Source organism: Colletotrichum graminicola (genome assembly GCF_000149035.1).
Source record: "Colletotrichum graminicola M1.001 genomic scaffold supercont1.9, whole genome shotgun sequence".
Taxonomy (NCBI): Eukaryota; Fungi; Ascomycota; class Sordariomycetes; order Glomerellales; family Glomerellaceae; genus Colletotrichum; species Colletotrichum graminicola.
Window position 1 is genome coordinate 777,157 of NW_007361013.1, and position 24,342 is coordinate 801,498.

Sequence of the window (24,342 nt, forward strand, 5' to 3'; positions counted from 1 at the left end):
GCGGAGAAATAATGCGGACACGTGTAATATCGACAAAAGTTTGTGAGCGGCCCTGAGACGTCGAAGTGGAAGGGGGACTGATGTCGACGGGATGAGACGATACCCTTTCGCGGTGGTGGTGGTGGAGAGGGTAGGATGATTGGATTGATCGAGGAACTGAAGGTGATCTGACAAAGGCTGATGATCTAGCGTGTGCCGTAAACCGCAAATAGACAGAGGATAGCACTGTACTGGGCACGCAGGGGAATATGATGTGCAGTGGAGGTTGCAGAGGGGTACACTTCGGACAGACGTCGTCGCTCGTAGTATCCGTATAGCGTAGGAGAATGCCCGTAACGCGTCGACCTGAGGCTGAAAGGGGCCTCTCTTTCCCACTACGCCCCCTTCTCGCCTCCCAATTACGGTACTGGATTCCGCACTTGAGTTGCAGTGTACATCGCAGAGGTATCGGGGAGAGGTACCGATGTCCGGGGGGTGGGTGGGGGAGAAGTGGACCCCACCAATGGCCAATGATGGCAGCATTTTGTCAAGGAACATGGGACGACTTCCGTACGATATGAGCGCGAAGGGAAAAAAAACCCAGAAGAGGAAGAAAAGGAAAAAACTTTAATGAGACCTTAGCCACCCTTGTAGCGCGCCGATAAGGTAAGTGCCCAGGTAAAAAAAACGGGACGAAAAAGAATGTAGAATGATAGAATTAGAAAGGCAGACCTTCTGCATAGCATAGGTACGTGCTGGGGTACGTGCTCGGTCGGACTAGAGCGCTAGACTTGGCTCTGAGGAGTAACACAAACACCGCCTCCCCTTCCTTCAATGTGGTGGTTCTGTCCATCGCAGTGCTCGGCGCTTGGTGAGGGGTCTTCGAGCCGCTAAGGCCACTTGAATTTGAAGATGGACGAGACAAAAAAGTAACACGTGAAGCAGAGAAGACGAGAGGTGTCCAACAGAGCCAAGCCAGGGGCGTTTTGGCGTTGCTGCCAAGCTGGAGACGTCACAACCCGCTGGGTGTCTCGAGTCTGATAGGGGGTGTGCAAGAGGTGGGGTGATTGTCCACTGAGGACCAGCAAAGTCCCAACCGTGTGCCGGCGTTGACGTCTGCACATCTTTGAATGGTGAGACAATCCCAAGGACCTGCATGGGAAGAACTTCTTCCACTGCAACAACCCAACCGGCTTTTCCGTCTGTGAACCCACCCCCTCCCCCCCCGTTCCAAACTTTACCGCATCACCGGCCGAACCCCACTATGGAACGCCGGAAGAGGCACAAGGCGTTTGGTGTGCGGCTGGTAAAGGGGGGAAAGCAATGACAAGACAAAAAATGGGGGAAAGCATGGCTCAAAACAAGAACATTCCAAACCAGACAGCACCAAGCAGGCAGGCGGGCAGCGCATGCTGAGGAGAACAAGGTTTGGCGTGAGGGGTAATCTGGAGACGTCTTTTCGGGGTCGGAGTTGAGATGGGTGAGAAGCCCAAGAAAGTTTGGTCAAGCATCCCCTTGGCGAAACGCTACTGAACGGAACCCTGAGAGCAAGGCGTCAGCCGCAGCCACCTCATGCTTCTGAGGGAATTCGTCTCCCGAGGTTACCGGCAGTTGCTCCAAGCCAATCATGTGCGACTCTCAAACAGAATTTTCGATAGCATTTTTGGGACATTCCAGAAGCGAGGCAAGAACAATGAATGGCATGCCCCTGCCAGCCTGTATCGCCCGTGTTCCTCTGGTGCACCTTGGAGCCAGCCGGAAGCTTCTTGGGTACGGGTGACCCTGCCTGGCGTCCACTAGGACATGCCGTTTTCCCAGAGACGGACAAGGGAGAACCTATTGTGGCTTCCGAATGCTGTTGCCGTATCGGTAGTCGTTGCGTGCTGCGGTACTTCGAAGGGGGTCCCGATTAGGAACTGGTAACCGACAGCAGAGCGCAGGGCAAGGGGGGGCAGAGCATTGGCGCGCAGTTCTTTGCCGATATGTTGCTGCCGAGTCGTGGTACCGACGACGTCGCGGGAATGTCTGTCTCGTTTTGGCTTGAAGCAAAGGCCAGGTGACCGGGTAGAAACAAAACAGGGTCCTGATTGAGGGGACCGAGCGTCGATAGGTCTAGACTCTGGAGGTCTGTCGGACACCTATGTCTGTGTAGAGTCAGGCTGCGTTTCCCCCTGCTGCGATGCGCATGTGCTTGACCGAGGAACTCCCGACAGAGAGCGAGCTCGGCGAGGGAGACCGAAAGCGATCGAATGCGAGAATGAGAGAAAGAGACACCAGGCGGTGGGTGCGTCTCATCATTGGGCAGAGGCATTCTGCACCGTCCGGTCCCTGGCGCCAGGCGAAGACCACCTTAACAGGTTTCCAGGTTGACACTAGAGATCCTGAAAAGAAGGCGCTGCTGCAACCGCGAGGGTGACGTGGAAAGCCATCTTGGCGGGCATTTTTGGATTCCCCATCAACCCGTCTTGGGCGAACAGGCGTGCGGCTTATGCGTGTCGCGTATGGATCCCAAACGATAACTCCGAGCCGGGTGGTTGTGTTGTCGTTAAAGCAGTCAAAAGTGGCATACTTTTCTTTATTTTCTCTGCTGTGTCGCCTGGCGATCCCCATGGGTAGTGGGCCGGTGGCTTTTCTCGCTGGTGTTGCTGCCGCTTTCGGGCTCCTAGACTGCTCGGCACGGATGCTCCGCCGGGATTCGGGATGAATATGCATCGGAGCTGCACGGTCAATGTTGAACATCGTCAAAAACTCGGTGGCCACTAGCTGATAGACCCTATTAGTTTGATTCGTGTCGAGAAAAGGGGTAGACGTCGTTGGTAAAGCAATTTTGGTTCATCATTCGTAAGTCGAGGGAATGATGCCATTGTTCGTGCTTGGTAGGCGGGGAAGCATAACCCCCACGATACCAAAGACTAGAGCACACGTAGACGATGGAAGTTCCAGCGGAGGAACAAGAGGGAAGGATGGGACGCCCGTCATAAATAGCAGGAGAGAAGGAAAAAAAAGGCCCCTCGACCAGCCGCACCCAGCCCCAGATGGGATCTACCTAATCTATAATTAATCGGTCTCCCCTCTGCTACTGTTGTCAGAAAGAAGAAAATAAGACAGAGCTGCGGTGTGTTTGCTGCTGCTCGGAATCCCAGGGTTCTCATCATAATCAGGCCATGAGGATCCTGAAGTGGCCTGACTTCCCACTAATGCCGCTCCCCCCATTGGCTCCGCTTTGCCGTTTGCGCTTCGCACTAATACCATCCCAACGCGGTAACCAGACCCTCGTGCCCCTTATCCCCCTTTGGTGCGTTGTGGTGCATTCGCGAATCGAGCAATGGGGGAATAGGAATCCTTGCGCTCGCGTGTTCCCGCAGTGGCCTTCTCGCCTATGGCTCGTTCTTTTGGAGGACGCGATCCGGGGGGTGGGTTGTATTCGCTAGTAGGGCTTATTTTACACCGACCTGGCGCCGGCCGTGTGACCCGAGATATGAAGCAGGGTTGATCCAAAACCATCGATATCGCAGATCACCAGACCTATCAAGACTGGCTGAAATTGAACCTCGCCGGGCCATTTCAATTTCAGGCTCATAATATGTGAGGAACCGGAGAACCCAATATGATGGATGCCCTGTGGTTTGCCAACCGTTCGACTTGCAAGTGACCCGTTTTGCCTATCTTATTTTTATTTTGTTTCTCGCCCAGATATGTATCCAGTAACAGGCATATACCTTTTATTAGTCGTGCCACCGCAACTTGCATTCGCCTTTTTCTCCCATCGCCAGCGGTCGAGTACCAGTACACCATACCATAACCCGAGACCATGAGCCCAAAAGCCCCAGCGGCCTCAGGGGACCCCCTGGCCGAGCTCATTACCACGTACAACGAGCTCAACGGCGCTTTCATCGACGAGTTGGACGAGGAACCGAGCCCCCTCGAGTTTATGCGCTATGTCGCCCGCAACACGCCCTTCGTCGTCCGCGGGGCGGCGTCCTCCTGGCAGTCGAACAGGAAGTGGGATAAGGAGTACTTGGTGCAGATGTTCAAGGATCAGACCGTCAACGTCGCGGTGACGCCGTTTGGGTGAGTGGAATGGTCTCACGCGCCTCACATCCCGTAGCCTGGGGGGTGTCTGTCGTCTCATCATCGTCGGCTTACACGATGTACATAGCAACGCCGATGCCCCGACTGAGCACGACGGGGACGTCGTCTTCGCAAAGCCACATGAAGAAGACCAAGACTTTGAAGAGTTCATCAACTACGTAATCAACCAAGAAAGGAGCAGAGACACAACCTCGGAAGTCCGATATGCCCAGACCCGTACGTTGATCTCTCCCATCCTCAGTCACTCGCACTCACTTAATGTGAGAATGAGAGGTGCCCTCGAGCTTCATATCCGTTCCTCACTTATGAATCGCCACCTCTCAAGTACAACCTGCTTCCTCTTGCTGCTCTCTCACGCAACCCCCCCTCATCCCGCCTCTCACGATAAAAAATAACAAAACTCATCGAGACGAACGTGAACTCACGCACGACCCCTTTAGAAAACGACAACCTCCGCAACGAATATCTCCCCCTCTCCCCCCAGGTGCCGTCCTCAATCCCCTTTGCCCGCATCGCCCTCGACCGCGACCCGGATGCCGTGAACCTCTGGATCGGCGCCTCGCGCTCCGTCACCGCGCTGCACAAGGACAACTACGAGAACATCTACGTTCAGGTCCGCGGCCGCAAGCACTTCGCCCTCCTCCCGCCCTGCTGCCACCCCTGCGTCAACGAGAGGGCCCTTACGCCCGCGACTTACGTCCGTCGGGACGGCCGGCTGGAGCTGGCCCTCGACCGTGCCGAAGACGGGGTCGGCGGACCACCGGACGCGGTTCCTTTCGCGACGTGGGACCCGGATCTCCCAGGCGTCAATGCGACGCCCTACTCCCGCCTCGCCGAGGCCGTCCGAGTCACCTTGGAGCCGGGTGACATGCTCTATCTTCCCGCTATGTGGTATCACAAGGTTTCGCAGTCCTGCCCTGAAGACGGAGACGGCTTTGTCCTGGCCGTCAACTACTGGTCAGTCATGTACCCCCAAGAATGCCTAACCAGTTCTCTTCCATGTCATAGGAGGCTAACCATCATTTCCAGGTACGACATGGAATTCAGTGGACCGCTATATCCCATGAGCGCCTTTGTCCGAAACGTCAGCCTCCAAACGACATAGTCAGTCCCATGACATCAACGACATTAACATTTGGGATGATATAACGAATGGCTAGACGCCCCCCCCAATGAATAGAACAACCAGTGTTTTCGCCGCTTGGTTGAGTCTCTTCTCAACCCTAGCATGTGCCTTCACCATATGTACAAATGTGTATGCGCGATATACGCCCTGATTACCTCGAGAAGGTGGTTTTTTCCTCTTTCGTTCTTGCCCTAACCACTGTTCAAGGGATTACACTTTTCTCTTTTTTTTTAAATTCCAGCTTCCATCAAAAGAATTCGGTATCAGCGCAAGGTCTCGTTTTCGACCCGCCTGGTCCTGGAGATGGATCAGAAGCCCCTTTCGACCCAACATGAACGCCGAAACCCACCCTGCAAATCTCAAAGTGAATCATGTTACACTTTTCCCCACCCTTGCCCCCAGAAATCTCGTCTCCTTTCCTGTTGCCTTTGCCTTGGTTATGATGTATATAGTATAAACGCAGAAGACAGATCCAAGTGGGTATGCGTCGAAGTGAAGAAACAAGAGGCGGAAAGCAAGCCCGCCCCCACTAGATGAGACGGCAAGTCAAGTCCCAACTCCAGCAAGCAATTTGGCCTAGGAAATACAAAGAGTGGATGCAAAATGAACTACCTGCCCACCAAAAACACCTGAAAGCATCGACCGGGATTAGTTGAGGAATCCTTTACACGCCGCCGTACCACACAGACAGGGAATGCGATCCAGGCTGCCAATTTCACGCTCAAATTTGTAGTCATACGTCAGCTCCTCGTCTGCGAAAGGTTAGCTCCATGTCATACTGAAAAACGGGTTTCAAACAACGTACGTTGACCAATGTCGCGGAGGGCGTAGATGACGATCCGCTTGCTTCCGTCGACCTTGATGATCTTGGCCGTGCAATTGGGCATGCAGCTGTGGTTGATGAAACGAGCGATGCCGCCCTTCTTGGTGGCGTCGATGACCGTGTTGTCGTCAATACGGAACAGATAACTGCTGCCCATACCACTCTTGAGGTAGCGCTTTTCGCGAATCTCAGAGATGGATTGTCTGACTTGTTCTCCGACATACTCGATGATCATGTCGTCCTTGTTGATGTTTTCCTCTGTGTACAAACCCCAATTGTGAATCGCGGACCGGGCAAACTTGACAGGCTTCTTCCGCTTTTTAAGCTGGTTGAACTTAAAGGCGTCAGAGTCGCCCGATATCTTCTTCTCGTCCTGGAGTGCCGACACGTGACGACGATTGTTGGCGCGGTTGGCTCTTGAGTTGCCCTTGGCGACAACCTTTTCTGCCGCAGTGAGCCTGCTGGCCTCAATTGCAGCGTCCTTACCATCCCTCTGGTACTTGGCTTGACGTGCCTCTCTGGCCTTTTGGACCTTGATGTGGTGGGGCAGGTACTTGGACTTTTCGGCGTTAAGAATCTTTTTGACTCCTTCGGTTCGTGCAGCCCCGGTAGCGTTTGGGACGTAGTAGCCATCAATGCCCACGGCCTGGTCGACCGACCCGGAAGGGGAGTTAAGCTCCCGTACACGATTGCGCCGCCATAACCAGAGGAGCGGGTCTCCGAGATCTGCTCCAGCGAACCTCTTCCTGAGTTTGGTAACATCAGGGCCATCGCATGCGGACAGCGCGAGCTCTTGTAACGCGGAAATGCTGAGTTTGAAATCGCTAGATAGATCGAGAGCGGGGGTGGGTGTAGTCGAGAATAAGGCCGGATCTACCTTCGTTGGTAGCGGCAGCGGCTCTGGTTCCTCAACCTTGGTCTCTACCGGCACCGGCTTGACCTCTTCTAAAAGAGTCTCGGTCGGGGCTTGTGTTTCCTCCTCCATTTCCACTTCCACGGGTGTCGGGATGTGCTGCTTTTTGAGCGCCTCCCTTTCCTCAAACATCTGTTTCTTCGACTTCTTCTTCGACTTCGTCTTCTTGACTATGCCCTTGGAAGTTGACAGTGGAGTCTCGGATCGAGTGCTCTGTGCATCGAGCAAATCGGCGTCAGGGGTAGCCTCTTCCGAGATTTCGTGAACCAGCAACTCGGGTTCGACATTGTCTAGCGTGACCCCAAAGAGTTCCTCATCGGACTTCTTCTGACGTTTGATTGCCGACTGGATCTCGAGATCTAGTTTTCTCTTCTTCGTCGCTGTCAAACTTTCGCCAATAGCAAAGCTTGCCTCGGTCATAGAGTCTTCCTCCGCTGGTCCCCAGGAGGCAAAGTCATCCTTGACTTCGTCATCCGTGCTCATACGGCTGCGCGGCCTAGAATCGGGCTCTTCGGTATCTCTCGCCAGAGACTCTCTGATTGCAGCCTCGTCGTCAGATTCGGCGTCACTGTCGTAGCTCTTGAGACGATGGTGCAGCGACCTGAACGCATTGCGACTTTGCGACACCCGCTTGCGCGAGAAAGGATCGGTGAAGCCATGGTGGCGTGATCCTCCCTGAGCAGTAGCTTTGGCCTTACGGATTCGAGGCAGGGCCGATATCTCCAGACGGCCTGTACGACGCTCGATAGGGTCTGCACCTGAGTTGGGCGTGCTGACACCGGGGCTCTCATCACCAGCATCGACAGTGACAGATGGAACAGACCCGACTGGATCTTCCAGATGCAGCTGCCGTCGTTTTGTGACGTGGTTTGAAGGGTCCAGGAAAGTGGTCAGAGTAGGAGCAGCAACCCTCGTACGGATGTGCTTGATCAGATGCTCTGCCAGTTCCCGGGTGACAACCTCACAGGCTTCGAGGACAGGGTCAAAGTTTTTAGCTCTTTGCCGCTTCTCCTCCTCTACGTCTGCCTCTTCTTCTCGACGACGGCGGTCCTTGTCCTCTCGTAGTCGCACATCGCTTCGGCGCTTGCGTTCGGGACTTGGTGTTCGTCGTCGGGGCGGCGGGGCGGCGGACTCGGAATCTCGACTGGTCGTGGGTGGAAGGGAGAGCTGCATCACCATGTTGTAAGTGAACAGGTCGGTGTGATTAGCAGCCCTGTAGCATTTCATAGCTTCGTTGCGGCCGTGGTAGGAGTTGGGGAACAAGATGTAGTAGCCAGTACGGTCAATGCGGATATCTTCGAAAGCGAACGCTTTAAGTCGCTTCTTCATATGGGGTATCGTCGTAACCATGACGGGAACATGCTCGTGGGCAACAAAGATGTAGGGCTCGCACGCGAGCTGCTTTGCAATGATTTTCTCCTCGACAGCGACGTGCATCTTCGGTTGGCTCGGCACCCAAGCGGGAACCCCTGCCACGGCCTGCCTGTGCGAAGACGGGCCCTTTGGTGCCATGGGCGGCGGTCCAGGAACCTTGTCGGACACGATTGCTCGAGGGCCTGTCGGTGGCGCCTTCGTGATGGAGGCCTCTTGGGCAACTCTGTCTTTGTTGAGGGCATCCTCCAGCATTTGTCGGCTCTTCTTGCCTTCAGGATCATATTCGACTCGGATTTGGTTCGCCTCAATGCGCTGCCCATGCATCGACTTGACGGCCCGGCGCGCGGCATCAATCGCCTTGATAGAGGCGGGCCTCGACCGACTGGGATGCGCATCCTTGTAACGGAACGTTGCGAATCCTAGGTAGCTACCAGTCTCAGGATGCATCTTGTTGCTGCTCTCTGCAATGTCGCCAAAGGTCGCAAAGGCCGCCGTCACCTTGGAAAATGTGATTAAGGGATTGAAGCCAGTAACGACAATCTGTGTTGGCGGCCCTGGCCCGATGGAGGTCTTGGGGTCGTAGGGGTACGGTCTCAAATTGTAGGGCGATTGTCGCAAGCGAGACTTGGGGAGGTGGAAATCGGTATTGATGTAACCCAGTCGCCCGCCCTTTGCAAGGCGAGGGTCGGGAGGAGGGGCGTCATCTTCCTACTCAGTTTATTAGCCAGAGCTCTCACGCGCAAGATGACGCCCCCCTCCCCAGGGCGGGTATATTGTGTTTGTACATACCAATCCAAACTCCTTATATATCGGCTTGGCATCTTTCCTGCCATGCTTCGACAGGGTCCGGTCGATATTGGGGTCATATGTGCACTTGATGCCTTTTCGCGATCGAGTAGGATCTCGCGCAGGAGTGCGCTCAATCGGAGGATATGGTTCCGGGATTTGTGAGCTGCCCAGGCGGGATGGTGGGATATTTTGAGAGGCCGGTGCCTCACCCTGATCGGTATCATGTACTTGTAGCATATTCGTCTTCGACAGGCCGACATTACCCGAGTTTGAGGGTGATTCAACGGACGTGGGCGGCGTGCCGCTGGATGTAGGGATATGAGATATACCGTTGGGAACAGCTTGCCGCGCAGTCGAGCTCAGGACGGAGGAGACAGTGCTCTCATAGGAGCTCGCAGACCCAACGGTGTTGAGAATATCTCCTATGGGGGACTCGCGGCCTGCGGTTGGCTGTTGCGAGGTGTCGGATAGTAGGCCATCAGCTCCGGATGTTCTTCCGCCACTCGTGCCGTTGGGCAGAGGGGTGCTGCCGCTGCTTTTCGGACCGGCGATCGAGCCGCCTGCTGTATCTTGAATCTTGACCTTTGCCTTTTCTCGTTCGGCTCTGTCCTTAGCGACGCGGGGGGCTGCAGGGAAGAACTGCGCGAAGCTCGCCGAAGATTGGCGGGTCATCGTGAGATTGTTCTGCTTCTACCGCACCCGCCTGCCACCAAACATTGTCTCTCTTGTGTACCGGATGGTTCAAAGAGCACGGTTCATCGCCAAAGCCAACGGCTGTAGAAGTGTAGCGAAGGGACGAAGCGCGTAATCGATGTTCACGCGACTGAGGCGTAGTCACCGATACGGGCGGTTGGCAAGGGGCAGGAGCCCAGCTACGTCATCCAAGGAAGGAAGATACCCAGTCGCAGAGGGATGAGCTTCGATGTAATCAATCGGAAAAAGTGCAGATGAGGTCGGATAAGTCGTGCGCTGGGACCGATGGACGGTGAGGCTGGAGAAAATGTAGCAGCGAGGTCAGAAAGTTGGAGGTTGAAGAGTGTCCAAACTCTTCAGGGATGCGATTTAGCGGAGACCAGCACAAGGCGAGAGAGGACCGTAACAGCGTTACGCATGGATGTTCTAGGTAGGTACAGACAGGACCTGAACTCTGAACCATGTACCGCTCTGCAAAATTAAGCGTCTGGGTACCTTGAGTGGGCTAGCCACGCAGCAACCAACACGTGACCAAATCGCGTCGAACAGTCCACTTCTTTTTCGCGTCTGTCAAGGGGGAAAGCGACAGGGGCGCCACAGAAACGAACTTGTTCTTTGGGGCAAGAACCAATGAGGTATCTCATGTGTCCTTTGCTTGGAGACAGTTTCTTGGTTGTGCATCTACCTTCATAAGCAACACTTCCTAGGTTGGCAACTTGAAACAGTCTTAAGCTTTCCGCAGACTGGACACATGAAAGCAATTAAAGAAGAAATAGCTACGGCCCTCAGACAATGACCACGCAGCCGTGTTAATCATGTTTGCTAAAAAATGCCATTCAGTGGTCAACAAAATAAATGCAATGGTGTGATAAGCCTTATTCCGGACACGTTCTTTGGTCGCCCGTTCGACCGTCTTCTTACGGGTGTGATATTGGGTAACGATATCAGCCAAACGCCTCCTGGTCTCCTGCCATCCGGTTGCTGTACAAATGAGGCCAATCCTGTCCAAACGCCCTTTAATGACCTGATTGAGTGATCAGAAACTCAACTTCATTTCAAACTCCTCACCTTCCTCAAAGTCTTCATTTCGTGGACCGGCGCTACCGATACCATCATCCTCATCTTCTCCAGCGGGATCAAAGATGGACAAGAACTGCAGTCGGCTGAGGTCCTCGTTCTCGTCACGAACCTCTTGCTTCTGTTTCTGAGGTGATGCGTCACGCCTAACAACAGTCTTCGGGGGGGCAATCGTGGCGATATCTGTCGAGGCAGGTCGGGCTGGAGGTCGTCCGTTGATAACGGATGAGGCCGTACGGCCCTTTGTATATCCCAGAGTGTTTCTCGACGCTGCTTCTCCCATGGCGCTCTCGGCAGCTATAGACTTTGAGGCTACGGCGCCAGCTGCGGGCCTGGTACGTGGAAGCAGGGCAGAGATAGGCCGTCGGGCTGTAGACTTCTGCTCAACAGGCCTCTTCTGTTGAATAGTGGAACTCGTCGTCATAGAAAGAGCAGACGCGGCCCGTCTAGAGGTGATGGTAGGAGGATACTTAGGGGCACCTCCCACGACTCTTCTAGTGACGGCCGGGTTAGGGGCCGGGCCGGGGGCCTTTCTTTGGGCAAAGGCTGCAGTCTCGGGTACGTCGGAAACGGACCAGTCCATCTCCCGAATGTCACGGAGAATACGCTCATCACTCTCCTTCAAGGCTTTCTTGAGGCTTTCCTTGTGCTTCCTGTCTTGCAACCTGACACCGTCCTCACCCAGGGGGTTGTAGAAGTGGTTGTAATAGCCCTTGAACATATTCTCCGGCTTGAGGCCCTCAAATGTCAAAACCCCATCAGGAAAGACATCCGACTCGTAAGGCAGATCCTTGGCGGGGACTGGCGCATATTCAACGTCAGGCTCCTCGGCCACGCCAGATTGGTCATTGCGAACTTCGAGCTTCAAAGGGCCGACGCCGGGAGAACGCTGCTTGAGCTTCTTGGTAGTTGTGGGCTTCGTCTGAGTCTTCTCAAGGTCCTTTCCTCCGGCATTCTGGGTAGACCTGGTCTTTGCGTTGGTGGTCTTGTTTCCGAGTGGCGCGCGGGCCCGTGTTTCTGACAACAATGTCAGTCTCGTTGTTCTTCTTAGCCACAAGCCAAGGGAATTATACCGGACGGGGTGACGAGGTTCTGCTTCTTGACAGTGCCCTGGATGTTACCAATCGACTTGGGCGCAAGAGCCATCTTGGCTCCTCCAGCGGCGTTCTCATCATTGAGGGGAATCTTCAAGGGCGTCTTCGGGTATCGGGCCCCGGGGGTCCTGGGGGCCAGCTGCCCTTTTCCAGGTGCCAGTCGAGCGGCCTGAGCTGCGTTGACAGCGTTCTCGTCGCGAAGGGCCAACATTTTCCCTGGAGCCGGATGCGAAAGTGTCGATCGATATGTCTGGGGCTGTTGGTGTCGTGAAGCGTCGTCGTGTATATTGGTGTATGTCGTTATTCAGTCCCTTGTAATCTTGGGGCTAGTCGCGTTGGTGTCGTTCAGAGTGAAAGAGATGGCAAACGGAACCGTCTGTTTTGCGGCTGCGTTGTCGGGGCAACGAACAAAGAAGAAGCTCAGACCCTGCGGAAAGCTCCGCAGATAGAATGCTCACTTCTCGGAAAGCACGACCAGACTGAAACCCCGCCTGACTAACCCCACCCCACCGCTTGGGCCCAAGCTAATCCAATTGCAGCTGCCTCCCAGTGTGAAGATCAGGCCTGGCAAGCCTGGCTCTGCCGGCATGCTGAGTGAGGGTGGTCCGCCACAAGTCACACAGTTGAAGCGGACTTGCATGTAGAGGGGCAGTTATTTCAACACCTCACACTTCCTCTCGCTTCCATCCCCCGACAATCGCGACTTCCAATCCCGTCACATCCTCAACACTCCTTATCGCAATCAACCTGCACCAACTTGACCACAGTCCAAAGCCACTTGCAGCTCATTATCATCATGGATCGCATCAAGGAGGTAAGTGAACTGTCCTCATTCGAGCCCCACCCAGCTGCTACTGGCGGTCTGGAGGGGTAGGATATCCCCTTACGACGCCGTGTCATCGGTTGCTGACGACGACTTTTCCTCTTAGAAAATGAACCAGCTCCGTCTGGAGGCCGACGACAACGCTGCCAAGGTCGAGGAGCTTCAGGCCAAGGTTAAGTCGCTGGAGCAGGAGAACCTGTCCAAGGAGCAGGAGATCACCTCTCTCCAGCACAAGAACGGCCTGCTCGAGGGCGAGATCGAGAAGCTGGAGACTGCCGTTAAGGACTTCAAGAAGGCTGCCGACGAGAGCACCAGCACTGGCACACAAAACGAGACTCTTCAGCGAAGACTCCAGCTCCTCGAGGAGGAGGCCGAGGAGGCGGACAAGACCCTTCGGGAAGCCAACGAGAAGTACGTTCTGGACCCTGTTCACCGAATCGACGACACCCCCCTTTTCGCTTCCCGACCCCTTTTGTTCTCATTAAAGTCAGCCCCACCGATGGCCGATGCTTACTTACACCGTCTTTTTACAGGCTCAGACAAACTGACGTCAAGGCCGGCCACTTCGAGCGCAAGGTCCAGGCTCTCGAGGCGGAGCGCGACCAGTGGGAGTCCAAATACGAGGAGATGGCCAAGAAGTACACAGCGGTCCAGAAGGAGCTCGAGGACTTCCAAAACGAGATTGGCAACATCTAAGGCTGTTTTTCAAGGGGCGACGTTGTGTGCAAGGCTTTTCTTTCATGATAGATTTCCCGGCCTGGAACAATGTGTTGGCGACCTGATCATGAAGCTATCCCGACAGTGGTAGATTGCAAATGACGGGACGGTTCGCGACCGAGTTATAGCACCAGCCCTTGTTTTTACTCACTTTTGTAACCCCCGTCAACACCGAGTGTTTGTTCCGCTTGCAAATATTTATATCATTTGTTCGCAGCCGACATGAGGGCGAATACACAAAACGACTCAGACCACGCTGGCCGTGAGGCAAGCCCGAGGCAGCAGTTGCAGCAGCAATCAATGCTAAAATCATTATACCCTCCTTCGAACCACTACTCTTTCTTGAATTTTGCCTTCTTCTTGGCTTTTGCCTTCTTCGCGCCCAGCGACCGTTCTAGCTTCGTCTCGTAGCGAAATTTCTTCTTTTTGGGCCACTCCTTGCGGGCCTTGGTTGTTGTCGCCTTGTCGTCGTCTACCCGCTTCTCTGCCTTAGATTCGTCTTGGCTGTCCGCTTCCGCCTCGTCGCTGTCGTGGTGGAGCTTTTCGAGCCCGTCCCGCGTCACAGATATGGCCTCGACCTTGACCGTTGTATACCGGTCCTCGTCTAGGTACTCGTCTTCGTAGTCCACGACGTCTGCTTGCTCCTTGGGCGCCTCCTCAATGCCGTCCCACTCCTCAAAGTCTTCCGCGTTGATCTCCTCATCCTCGTCCGAGTTTGCTGCCTGGGCCTCTTCGAGAATAGCGCTAACAGCTTTGACGTGGTCTTCGACTTCTCGTTGTCTCTCAACTCTGAGCTACACGTGCGGATTATTAGTCGAAAAGTTTTATAAACAGCCACACCAACACGTAAGGGGCAGGGGACCATGAAAACCTATTTCCCATACCTGTTTCCTCATTTCAATCTTCTCTTCCCGCGCCTTCTTGGCCGCTTGTTCCTGCGCCCATTTCACCCGCTGTAGTTTGCGCTTGTGGAACCCCGTCAAGTAGTCCTGGCGCGCGTCGAAGTCAAAGTTGACCTCCTCCACTGCCGAGACCGCCTTTCTCTTTTTCGACACGGTTGGAAGGACTGACTTCTTTGGCCGGGGTTTGGCGAACATATTGGGGTTCGGTTGGTTGTGCCGTCAAAACTCGTCGAAGTGTGCTGGTTCACCGGTGGTTTTTGGGCGCTGAATTGAAATTTTTGGGAAGGGTCCTCTGCACCACCAGCCTTGCGGCCGGCGCGCGCATCAGGTCCTTGCTGCTGCAGCCTCTGCCAGGGCCCACTGGCGCGGGCCAAGCCGAGGGGCTAAATGCGCTGGACAGACCTCGCTAATGTGCATCCGTCACTGAGAACCAGGTGACACACCGAAGGCTCTACGACATGGTTTTCAACAGCCGTACGTGCTGACAATTGTCCGATGGCTTTGAGTTTCCCACAGTGTGCATAGGCATTCCGCAACCAGCCTGATGGTAAAACATAGACTGAGTCTACGTGGGTACTAGCTCAGCAAGTCACTGCCAATCGAAAAGCGCGGGGGTTTCAGTGAGGTAGGTCTACAGGACTTAATTTTCAAGAGTTGACAACACCTGTAAACACACTCGGGGAGTGAAGAGTACAGTACACGCTTGCTGCCAATAGCTGCAGCAAAAGGCATCACCGTGAACCAGCCGAGCCCTGCATTGGTGACTATTGAACAAGTTTTAAACCCAACTTAAGGTCAACAACGGACAAACAGCGAGATAGCAGAGGTCGAAGAAACGTTGGTCTCAAGACTTCGCTGACAGGGGAGTCTCGTTTGCAATAAGTGGCAGTGCACTATTGCCGATAGGCTGATAAGGAGGAAAGACGTTAGAGGACGTAATATGTATCTAAACGAGGGCCACTCAAGTTTCTGATTACACAGAACACTGCTTAGGCGCATGCCCGCAAGCTACGTCGTCCCTGGAGCTAATCCGCAGCATCACTCCCAGCAGCACGACGAAGGCTAGCCATCGCATCCAAACGGGCCAGTCTCAACACATCATCCAACCATGCGTCTATCAAGAACAGCAGGCCTCATGGCCTTCTGCGCCTCGGCGCAAGCGTTCACCGACTCGTCACCTTTTGTGATGCTGTCAACCGCCAAGTACGTTGAGAAGTCGTCGCTTCTACATGCCAATTTATCTTCGTCGGCATACTGACATCCCTCTAGCTTCGCGCAGTCGGACCGAGCCCAGCTCCAGACCGAATCTCAAGTCGCCAAATCCGTCCAGGAACTTCTCTCCTCGTGTCCCACGGACCGCTACCTCCTCGTCGCCCAGCCCAACGTCAACGCCGCAGACATCCGTGGCCCGGACGGCGGCGACTGCAAGGTCCCGAACCTGTGCCGCGCGATCTCTAGCAGCGACGTCCAAGGTGTCTACAGCGTCGCCGAGGTCGTTGGAGAGGTGTCTATCGATGTGTTGAACGACTACATCAAGACTGCGTGCGCGGGCAAGACGGTCGAGATCGGGCAGACCCGGCTAGCCCCCCTCGGACGGGACACCCGCGAGAGGGCCAGCACGCTCGCCGACAACGACTACGTCCTGGGCCGCAACCTTGAGAAGATGCGTAGCGAGTCGGACTCGTACACCGTCATCTATCTTGCTAGCCCATCCGAGCCTACCTACCAGGCCGAGTTCACTGGCGAGCCTCTGCACGCCGAGCTCAAGCGCCATGACGCGAGCATACTGCATGCCAGGAAGGATAAGAACGAGACCGAGTGGAACAAGCTTCCCCTCTTCGAGAAATACGTCTTCTTCTCTCCAGGTAAGTACTCGTCGGAAATACCCTCCACACTTTGTAACCTTTCGGAAACTGGAGAACTGACAAGCGCATAGGCATCTTCCACGCCATCGTTGCCTCCATTATCCTCTTCAGCATCCTTGGTGTCGCCATCAAGGCCCTCGCAAGCCTTGAGATTCCCTATGGGGCTTTCGAAAAGGAGAATGGCCCCGCCGCTCATAAGAAGGGCCAGTAGATGTATACCGCATACGCCCACAGGAGCATTCAATGAATGCTTCCACAGCGACCCGTGTATTTCAACTTGGAAAACGTCAGGAGTTACTGGCTGACTTTGACATGTTTCGAGCAAAGGAGGGGAGGATAGCATGGCATGAAGGGCGGATTGTGAAAGTGCGGTCTGAAGAGACCCAATGTAGTGTTTTCGCAAATGGCATGAATGTGTATTTCTACAACAAATGGACTTTTTTTTCACTCTTTTGGCCGCCCATCCCCACTAGACCTCTTCATGATGTCGATGAAACGCCGCAAACGCCTCCCTTCTCAAGTCCGATATGGCCGTCTCAAGTCTTTACAGCTCCGGTGCCCGCAAAGACCGTCGTCGCAATCCGTCGTCGCCCCCCTTCAAGACCTGCACTGCACTGGGCCTAGACCAGATGGCTCGGCAGCAGGAAGTTGGCGATACCCTCGCGGATGGCGTACTCGTGCCCGCACTCGCCGCAGACGAGCTTGCCCTCCATGATCTGCGTCTCCATGAGCAGGTGGTGCAGGTCCTTGAGCATCTTATCGTCACCCTCGAGCTGCTCCGCCGAGGGGGGCTCGGAGGGGAGTTCGGGGAAGCCCAACTTTTTGCGAGTCGTCAGCGCCGTTCTACACTTCGTCGACGGCCCGAAACAACGGAGTTCCTTTCTGATATGGAACAACACAGCATGCTAAGAAACGAGACAGGCGGAGAAGGCCAAAGTCGCGAGATAACATGCGAGAGAGAGAGAGAGAGGGAGGGAGAGGGGTACGGATGAAAAAAAAGTGCAATACACAAGACAAGAAAATGAATCAATAAACATACCTCGGTCGCGTTCGTTCGCAGGGCGGCCCAGTCTAAGCGGGGCAGGACGTTGAGCAGGAGCTGGGGGTTGACCTCGATGTCGTCCTGCACCAGCTCCGCGTCCTTGGGGTGTAGGGGAAACGAGGCCGCCGAGGATTTGCAAGTCTTGACCGCGCAGGTCAGGAAGTTTAGGCTAAGAATCTTCATTTTGTATCTTTCTTTCTTTTGGGCGGGCGGGAAGATGGTCGTTGTGGTATTTTCCTATTCTATTAGATGTTGTTTGAGTCGAAGTTTTGGCCTTCATGGAAATTTTCGGGTACCCCACACGTGATGCACTTTGGGGATGTGGGCGTATGCAGCTATCGGACTACCCATCCGGGAGAGGACTCGAGACGAATACGATTAACATCACGACATGCACCGCTCAAGATACCGGCTACCGATACCGTGTAATTTGACCTGTACTTATATTTTTGGCAATCTTGTCCTTGTTGTATTTCCTTGCCTAATGTTGGTCACTCTCTCCCGCATCCCTTGCCTTTTATGCCATCGTCTTCTCGTGGCCGACACTGTTCCTCAAGGCACGCGACTTGCTGATCTTGAGGTAAATGGCGATCGCGGCAACAACAACGCCAAGGAACATGCCCTTCTGGAGGAGGGACCAGCCCTCACCGGAACCGACCTCCAGAGGAGTGTCCTCGTTGGAGTAGCCTGCCGCCCATTCGCTGTTACCGAATTCGCCTGTAGAGCCAGGGGGCGTAGCCATCAGCAAACCACGTACGTTTCGTTTTGTTTATTTTGGTGCAAAGTCATCAAGAGGCAGAGATTGTATGGTAGATGGATGTGTCGGGTTTGGTGAGGAAGACGGAGACGTGAGGGATAACGGGTGTCACAGTACGTGCTCAGAGTTCCACGTGGATACCTTCAGGGGGCACCTCCAGCTCTCCGCTCTTGGCGACCTTGATCGTCTTGACGGGGCGGTCGCCAGGCTGGGTCTGGGTCTGCTCGATCTTCTCGACGACGTCGTAGCCCTCGAGGACCTCGCCGAAGACGACGTGGCGGCCATCGAGCCAACTGTGGTTCTCGTGTTAGTACTGCGGTCCGGCTGGGTGGCTCGTGCATTGAGAGTGGTAAGCTTACGAGGTGATGACGGTGGTGATGAAGAACTGGGAGCCGTTGGTGTCCTTGCCGGCGTTGGCCATGGACAAGAGACCCTTCTTGGAGTGCTTGAGCTTGAAGTTCTCATCGGGGAACTTCTCGCCGTAGACTGCGACCCAAGGCGTCAGTCGTCGATTGCCACATAGCGATTGTTTTGTCAACGATCACTTACTAGACTTGCCACCGGTGCCGTCGCCCTTGGTAAAGTCACCGCCCTGGATCATGAACTGCTTGATAACGCGGTGGAAGGTAGAGCCCTCATATCCGAAACCCTTCTCGCCGGTGGCGAGAGCGCGGAAGTTCTCGGCCGTCTTAGGAACGGTTTTGCCGTAGAGGCCAATGACGATGCGGCCGAGAGGCTCATCTCCTTCGGTAATATCGAAGTAGACCTTGTGGGTGATCTTGGGGCCCTTCGTGGCCTCGGCGGTCTGCGCGAAGAAGACCAGAGCCACGCCAGCAAGGAGGAGGGCGGAGACGAGTTTCCGCAGGGTAAACATGATGGGCGACGAAGAGGAGTCTATCGTAGGGTGACAGAGTTCGGTGTTTGGTGATGCAAAGAGCCGTCTGGAGCGATGGCAAGTTATCTCCAGGAGGACAGTGTGTTAAATAAGAGAATACTCTGGGAGCGCTGGCTGCATTGGAGCAACGTTTCAAACCTCCCCTCCCTGAAGCACGCGAATGAGGAACTGGAGCTCGGACCCTGACAGCCGAAACTGCCCAATGGGGAGAGGCAATCCGAGTAAGTGGATGCGTTTGTCTGCATAGGGGCGCGTGGGGTCACAGCCGTGCTAACGGAATCCGTCAAATGCAGGCAGCGCAATGTCTATCGCCACCTAGAGCAGCATTCAAATGTCGCCGGCCAGCGTGGATCCACTATTTTCCGGCGCCCGACTCTCCGCGGCCGGGCTCTGTGATTTCTGAGTTTCGCGATTCCAGCGTTTGGCAGTCGAAGCAGAACGAGGCGACACAATAATCGATCGTCTGGCTACAACATAGCAGCATACCGACAAGATGGTACGTTTTGGACCTCCATTTTTTCGCCCGGATCAAGACTAACCCAGTTTTCTCACAGGTTTTCATTCTTGGAGTCAACTTTTCCGAGCAGAAGCTCGTGAAGGTATGGCCATTTGCCCTCCCATGACCGGCGACGACGTGCGACTTGCAAGTTTTCCACGGGCAATGCTAACCCTGAATTCCTCGCCACAGAAGGCGCTCGAGTCTTTCTTTGCACTCGGGCCGACCGCATCGCAACGCATCCTGGCCAAGTACTCGATCCACCCGATGGCCAAAGTCGGCACCCTGGCCCCCAAGACCGTCACGGCCCTGACGGCAGAGTTATCGAATATGACGATAGAGAACGATGCGCGGAAAGTCATACAGCAAAACGTCATGAGACTAAAGGACATGGGAAGCTACCGGGGGAGACGACACGCCATGGGCCTGCCCGTCAGAGGTCAACGCACGAGGACCCAGATCGAGACGGCGAAGAAGCTTAACCGCGCGGATAGAAAATGGTGAGCGAGCGGCACGGCTGGTCAAAGGGGAGAGGATGCATGGCTTGGAGTTTTGAGAAGGGTCTCTTGCCTGAGATCGTCGACTGTACAAGATAGACGGGTGCGTGGAACACCTAGACATGTATGAATATGATATAACTATACCACTTGTACCGCCACAGATATGGCGATAAACGACGTTTTGCTGGACTGCAATAGCCAAGCGCTGTCACATTTGTGTTTCTCTGCCCCAAAAGCAAGTCTCCTGTAACTGAACTACGTAAAGCTGGGCAGATCATCCTCGAGAGGAAGCTCGCCCTCCTTCTGCAGCTTGGCCGCAACTGCGTCAACCTCCTTCCAGACGCGAAGAATGTTTCCGCCAACGACCTTGGCCGCATCCTCATCGCTCAAACCCTGCCTCAGCAACTCGGCGACAAGGTCTGGGTACTTGGACACGTCCTCCAATCCATTGGGGACCGACCCAATTCCATCAAAGTCGGAGCCGAAGCCGACGTGGTCGAAGCCGATGAGGTTGCCAATGTGCAGCACGTGCCGGGCAACCTGGGCGAGCGTGGCATTGCCGGGGAAGTACGTCGGCAGACCGTTGGCGTTGCCGGACTCGACGCACGTGATGAACTCGGGGGCGAAGTTGACCATGACGACTGCGTTGCGCTGTTTGACGAGCTGCAGCACGTTATCCTTGACGTTGCGTGGGTGCGGGCACACGCTAAAGGCAGAGCTATGGGAGAAGATGACGGGCGCCTTGCTGCCCTCCCAGTCCTTGCCTCCCAGAACATCAATCTGTGTCTCCTCGCTGGTGTGGCTATCAGCATACGATCATGGGGAGGTTGTGCATGGAGCTAACCTCGTGTGGGAGAGATCAACAATAAGACCGACTCGGTTCATTTCGTGGATGAGGCGACGGCCAGCTGGGCTGACACCATGCCATAGGGGCTCGGCCTTGCGCAGAGGGCTCTCGAGAAGCGCGGCGTCGGCGAACTTGTTGTGACAGTTGTGGGTGAGAGTCGAGTAGCGGACGCCCATGGCATGGTAACGTCGGAGGTTGGCGACCGAGTTGCCGATCTGGTGCAGTCCCTCGACTCCCAAGGGGGATATCAGCTGACCCTGATGGAAGGCCGCCAGAGCAGCATCGCTGTCCAGGTTGGGAGAGAAATCTTTGGGATAGGCCTCCTTGATACGATTCATGACATCGATCTGTTGAAGAGTCCATTGGACGCCTACAGGAACTTGTTAGCATTGGAGGGTCGTGGGTTACTGCACAGCTCATATTTACTTTCGGCGTAGTTTGCATCGGAAAAGTCACTGCCATTATCCGGGCATGGAACGAAAACGCTCCAGAATGCACCCCCGTTCTGTCCCTCACGAAGCCTGGGTAGATCAACATGTTGCATAAAGCCGCCGTTCACAAAGGGCTCGGTGAAGTTCTTCCCGTAGATGTGATTATTGAAGTAAAACCGTACGAGAATTGGAAGATCATTATGGCCGTCTACGTAGGGTGTTAGTAACCATCTTGGTTCACAAAGCAGCCAGACGATATCGTACCGATCAGCGGCGTATGGGACAAGATGCCGCGAGCTCTCTGCTCGAAGGTAAGGGATGCTCCCCATGGCTTCCTCATTTGATGATAGCATGATCTCACGGGATGATAGGTGAAAGTCAGAGACAGCAGCCATAGCGCGAAGCAAGCGACGACTGCCCTCTTTGCCGGAGACAGGCTTTTGCGAGGGGCCAACGCAGCCTCCTCGCATGCCTTATCGGCTGCCAGACGATGCTTCTCATTCATTGTTCCTGCGCAGGCTCAGGGTCGACGTGACCAAGTAAGTCTTGGTAGCGAGCGGTTATCCGTGTTCCAACTCTGTCATCAGTATAAGCATATCGCTCGGAGGACATGGACCAAGTATTTTACCGTTTAGTGAACGTTGCACATGAATATCAACCCAAGCCAAGATGGACAAATGGGGTTCTGCAGATACCTTGCAGAGAGGACGTACGGCGGGGATCGCGTTTCCTCTCACACATTTCTTATCATGTCACGTCATGACTGGGGTCAAAGCTCCGAGGTGCGATTGCACGGAACTTTTATCCGCGAGTCAACCCGGGCGATAAGCAACCAGTTGGGAAGCTCGAAATTGGCCAGAGCACAGGATCCCCAAAACTTTGTTTTTGTGCTTACCGTCAGAAGTATATTATATGCGAAACCAATAGCGGAACGGGCTGTATGAATTATCGCAGTCGACTACGAATCCTCACATAGTGAGTGTTGGGGAGGCGATCCTCTGTTGAAGCATTTGGGGGGGGGGGGGGGGGGCTAAGGAAGATGGCATAGGGACAAAGAACAAGATGAACGAATGATCCATAACTGGTCTTGAACTTCAGATTGCTCTCAACTCAGGATACGGCCTCTAGTTCTACTCGGCCTGTGATAAAGGATAGGGATGGACCCCGACTGATAGTACAGAAAAGCACAAATACTTCAGCGTTCGAGGCCAACGGGTTTAACTGAACAGCGGAACTTGCAAATGGCATCCTCCAACCTCCAGAAACAAGACAACAGAGCACGTCCTCAACAAGAAACATGTGCGTGCAGCCAGGACTGACACTGGCAGAGCTACCGACGGACGATTTAGAATTTCGGGAACGGGCTATTTTCTATCAGACGAGAAGCTCCAAGTTCCATAGAGCATTGTGACTTCGGATGCGTGCCGGATCTTGCGTTACGCCTTACCCCAGCCAACTTCCTCGGGGTTTCCTCGTATGTCTGGCTGTGTGGACAACCACCAACTGAGATAATTACGGGTTCAACCGGGCCAGGGTTGGATGCCGTTGCCCCCTGCCATCTCCTTGACGGCTATTAATATCGGCTTTTGTCGTCCGGGGAACCGTCTGGCCTGTTAGTAACGAGTGAGGGGAGGAGAGACGTTCGTATTCCATTTTGTGATTGACAAGGACTAGTTTTCTTTGTGGTTGAGTGAACGCCTCGGCCAGCAACAAAGCACAAGAACAAAGAGAGAGGTATCGAGTTACGACTACGTAGTGGACGCAGTTGGGAGGATGGAACCCAATCCTAGACTGCATACTGCATAAATGACGATGACGGTGCTTAATACATAGCACAATGCCAAACTGGCGGCGATCAGCCTTGTCGGAAAGTGGCAGGTTTCGGTCCTCAGAGTTCAAACTCACAAGTCCTCTCCTCTGGTCTTCTCAACTCTTCTCAACCGGGGGTCGCCCCATCGTTCTGCAACAGAGGCGAATGCAGGGGCGCACACATGCTCCTTAGTGACTGGCGTGGCATTTCTACGACTTGTGCTTTGCATTGCTTTGCTTGGCTGCCTCATTCAGGGTCATTTGCTTTTTGTGGAGCCAAAGGGGGTCACTTGGAGTTGCCTCTGATCACTTGGCCCAGTCACAGACCAAGAGGGTGTACAAGTGGACACCGGGCAGTGTGGCTGGAGTCGAAGACTGAGAGGGACGGATACGTTTCCAAGATACGATGTATTTTTGGCTTCGGATGGCTCCTACCACCATCATTGGTCTGATTGCGTGGGTTGTGGGTATCCATCCGCACCTTTCAGCCAAGGTTCCGGCTACCAAGTCGCTCGGTGAGCCCTGCCTGGGCCAGCGTTCGTCATGGAGACCAATGAAAGCCGTGTCTGAGCAGCGGGAGCCCGAGGGCCAGAAGCTGTTGTCAGACTGCCTGGCCCCGGCCCGTCGGGCTGAGTTGTACACCCCCCCACCAGCACGGATGGCTTTGATCTGGGTTGATGCCGTTTCACTGGGTACACTACTGGCCGAGGGAGGTAGGCGTGATGCGGGAGTGAGGGAGTGGGTGGTGGTGCTGCTGCAAGTCGCAAAGCTTCACTGACGCCTGCGGAGACGACGCATAGCACGGCGTGGCATGGCATGGCATGGCATGGCATGGCACACTGCAGTACACTGCAGACAGCAAATAGCAGCTTTTTCGTCCTTCCTTCCTTCCTTCCTTGCCGCCCCAAACCCGTTTTCAACCTTGAACCTGGAACCTGTCAGCCATCAGAGCAAGCAAACACCTCCATAGCCTACATCCCGTTTCGTGTTTCTCCTCCAAAATTTCCTCCAACTGGCATGTGCCCCTGACAAAGGACGACGACGACGACCACGACCACGAACCCTCTTCACATTTTGCTTCTTTGCTTGGTTTTTTCGCACCTATCCACAAACACACACACACACACTCTCTCTCTCTCTCTATCTCTCTCTCCCTCCCCCCCTCTCTCCCTCTCTTGTTTCGTTCTACTTTACAGCCCTCATTTGTTGGTTGTGGCCTCTGCTTACGCATCTGCATCTCTGCACCAACGCCTCAACTGCGACTGACGTATTTGTAAAAATAACCACCCGGCCCATTC

The 24,342-nt window shown here is 54.6% G+C and overlaps 12 protein-coding genes across 12 annotated transcripts; 5 read left to right on the forward strand and 7 right to left on the reverse strand.

The window, feature by feature from the left end:
* Positions 1 to 3,790: 3,790 nt before the first annotated feature.
* GLRG_03200 (phospholipase A2) lies at positions 3,791 to 5,176 on the forward strand (the record flags this gene model as incomplete). Its single annotated transcript, XM_008093885.1, has 4 exons — positions 3,791 to 4,050; positions 4,139 to 4,287; positions 4,512 to 5,028; positions 5,101 to 5,176. 4 exons carry the CDS (start codon positions 3,791 to 3,793, stop codon positions 5,174 to 5,176), a joined length of 1,002 nt encoding a protein of 333 aa, XP_008092076.1.
* Positions 5,177 to 5,845: 669 nt separating this feature from the next.
* GLRG_03201 (SET domain-containing protein) lies at positions 5,846 to 9,768 on the reverse strand (the record flags this gene model as incomplete). The annotated part of the gene is made up of 3 exons (XM_008093886.1): positions 5,846 to 5,949; positions 6,003 to 9,015; positions 9,097 to 9,768. The coding sequence occupies 3 exons, from the start codon at positions 9,766 to 9,768 to the stop codon at positions 5,846 to 5,848; spliced, it is 3,789 nt and encodes a 1,262-aa protein (XP_008092077.1).
* A 1,057-nt stretch (positions 9,769 to 10,825) lies between these two features.
* On the reverse strand, positions 10,826 to 12,171 carry GLRG_03202 (uncharacterized protein; the record flags this gene model as incomplete). Its single annotated transcript, XM_008093887.1, has 2 exons — positions 10,826 to 11,883; positions 11,940 to 12,171. 2 exons carry the CDS (start codon positions 12,169 to 12,171, stop codon positions 10,826 to 10,828), a joined length of 1,290 nt encoding a protein of 429 aa, XP_008092078.1.
* A 585-nt stretch (positions 12,172 to 12,756) lies between these two features.
* On the forward strand, positions 12,757 to 13,479 carry GLRG_03203 (actin lateral binding protein; the record flags this gene model as incomplete). Its single annotated transcript, XM_008093888.1, has 3 exons — positions 12,757 to 12,774; positions 12,890 to 13,194; positions 13,317 to 13,479. The coding sequence occupies 3 exons, from the start codon at positions 12,757 to 12,759 to the stop codon at positions 13,477 to 13,479; spliced, it is 486 nt and encodes a 161-aa protein (XP_008092079.1).
* Positions 13,480 to 13,832: 353 nt separating this feature from the next.
* Positions 13,833 to 14,597, reverse strand: GLRG_03204 (nucleolar protein 12; the record flags this gene model as incomplete). The annotated part of the gene is made up of 2 exons (XM_008093889.1): positions 13,833 to 14,294; positions 14,385 to 14,597. 2 exons carry the CDS (start codon positions 14,595 to 14,597, stop codon positions 13,833 to 13,835), a joined length of 675 nt encoding a protein of 224 aa, XP_008092080.1.
* A 913-nt stretch (positions 14,598 to 15,510) lies between these two features.
* On the forward strand, positions 15,511 to 16,478 carry GLRG_03205 (ER protein BIG1; the record flags this gene model as incomplete). The annotated part of the gene is made up of 3 exons (XM_008093890.1): positions 15,511 to 15,605; positions 15,672 to 16,267; positions 16,339 to 16,478. 3 exons carry the CDS (start codon positions 15,511 to 15,513, stop codon positions 16,476 to 16,478), a joined length of 831 nt encoding a protein of 276 aa, XP_008092081.1.
* Positions 16,479 to 16,887: 409 nt separating this feature from the next.
* On the reverse strand, positions 16,888 to 17,492 carry GLRG_03206 (uncharacterized protein; the record flags this gene model as incomplete). Its single annotated transcript, XM_008093891.1, has 2 exons — positions 16,888 to 17,085; positions 17,307 to 17,492. The coding sequence occupies 2 exons, from the start codon at positions 17,490 to 17,492 to the stop codon at positions 16,888 to 16,890; spliced, it is 384 nt and encodes a 127-aa protein (XP_008092082.1).
* Positions 17,493 to 17,826: 334 nt separating this feature from the next.
* On the reverse strand, positions 17,827 to 18,051 carry GLRG_03207 (uncharacterized protein; the record flags this gene model as incomplete). Its single annotated transcript, XM_008093892.1, has 1 exon — positions 17,827 to 18,051. One exon carries the CDS (start codon positions 18,049 to 18,051, stop codon positions 17,827 to 17,829), a length of 225 nt encoding a protein of 74 aa, XP_008092083.1.
* Positions 18,052 to 18,187: 136 nt separating this feature from the next.
* GLRG_03208 (cyclophilin type peptidyl-prolyl cis-trans isomerase/CLD) lies at positions 18,188 to 18,940 on the reverse strand (the record flags this gene model as incomplete). The annotated part of the gene is made up of 3 exons (XM_008093893.1): positions 18,188 to 18,359; positions 18,426 to 18,552; positions 18,616 to 18,940. The coding sequence occupies 3 exons, from the start codon at positions 18,938 to 18,940 to the stop codon at positions 18,188 to 18,190; spliced, it is 624 nt and encodes a 207-aa protein (XP_008092084.1).
* A 514-nt stretch (positions 18,941 to 19,454) lies between these two features.
* On the forward strand, positions 19,455 to 19,961 carry GLRG_03209 (30S ribosomal protein S13; the record flags this gene model as incomplete). Its single annotated transcript, XM_008093894.1, has 3 exons — positions 19,455 to 19,457; positions 19,516 to 19,560; positions 19,650 to 19,961. The coding sequence occupies 3 exons, from the start codon at positions 19,455 to 19,457 to the stop codon at positions 19,959 to 19,961; spliced, it is 360 nt and encodes a 119-aa protein (XP_008092085.1).
* A 251-nt stretch (positions 19,962 to 20,212) lies between these two features.
* GLRG_03210 (membrane dipeptidase) lies at positions 20,213 to 21,740 on the reverse strand (the record flags this gene model as incomplete). Its single annotated transcript, XM_008093895.1, has 4 exons — positions 20,213 to 20,750; positions 20,802 to 21,174; positions 21,231 to 21,443; positions 21,500 to 21,740. 4 exons carry the CDS (start codon positions 21,738 to 21,740, stop codon positions 20,213 to 20,215), a joined length of 1,365 nt encoding a protein of 454 aa, XP_008092086.1.
* A 1,728-nt stretch (positions 21,741 to 23,468) lies between these two features.
* Positions 23,469 to 23,822, forward strand: GLRG_03211 (uncharacterized protein; the record flags this gene model as incomplete). Its single annotated transcript, XM_008093896.1, has 1 exon — positions 23,469 to 23,822. The coding sequence occupies one exon, from the start codon at positions 23,469 to 23,471 to the stop codon at positions 23,820 to 23,822; it is 354 nt and encodes a 117-aa protein (XP_008092087.1).
* Positions 23,823 to 24,342: the final 520 nt, after the last annotated feature.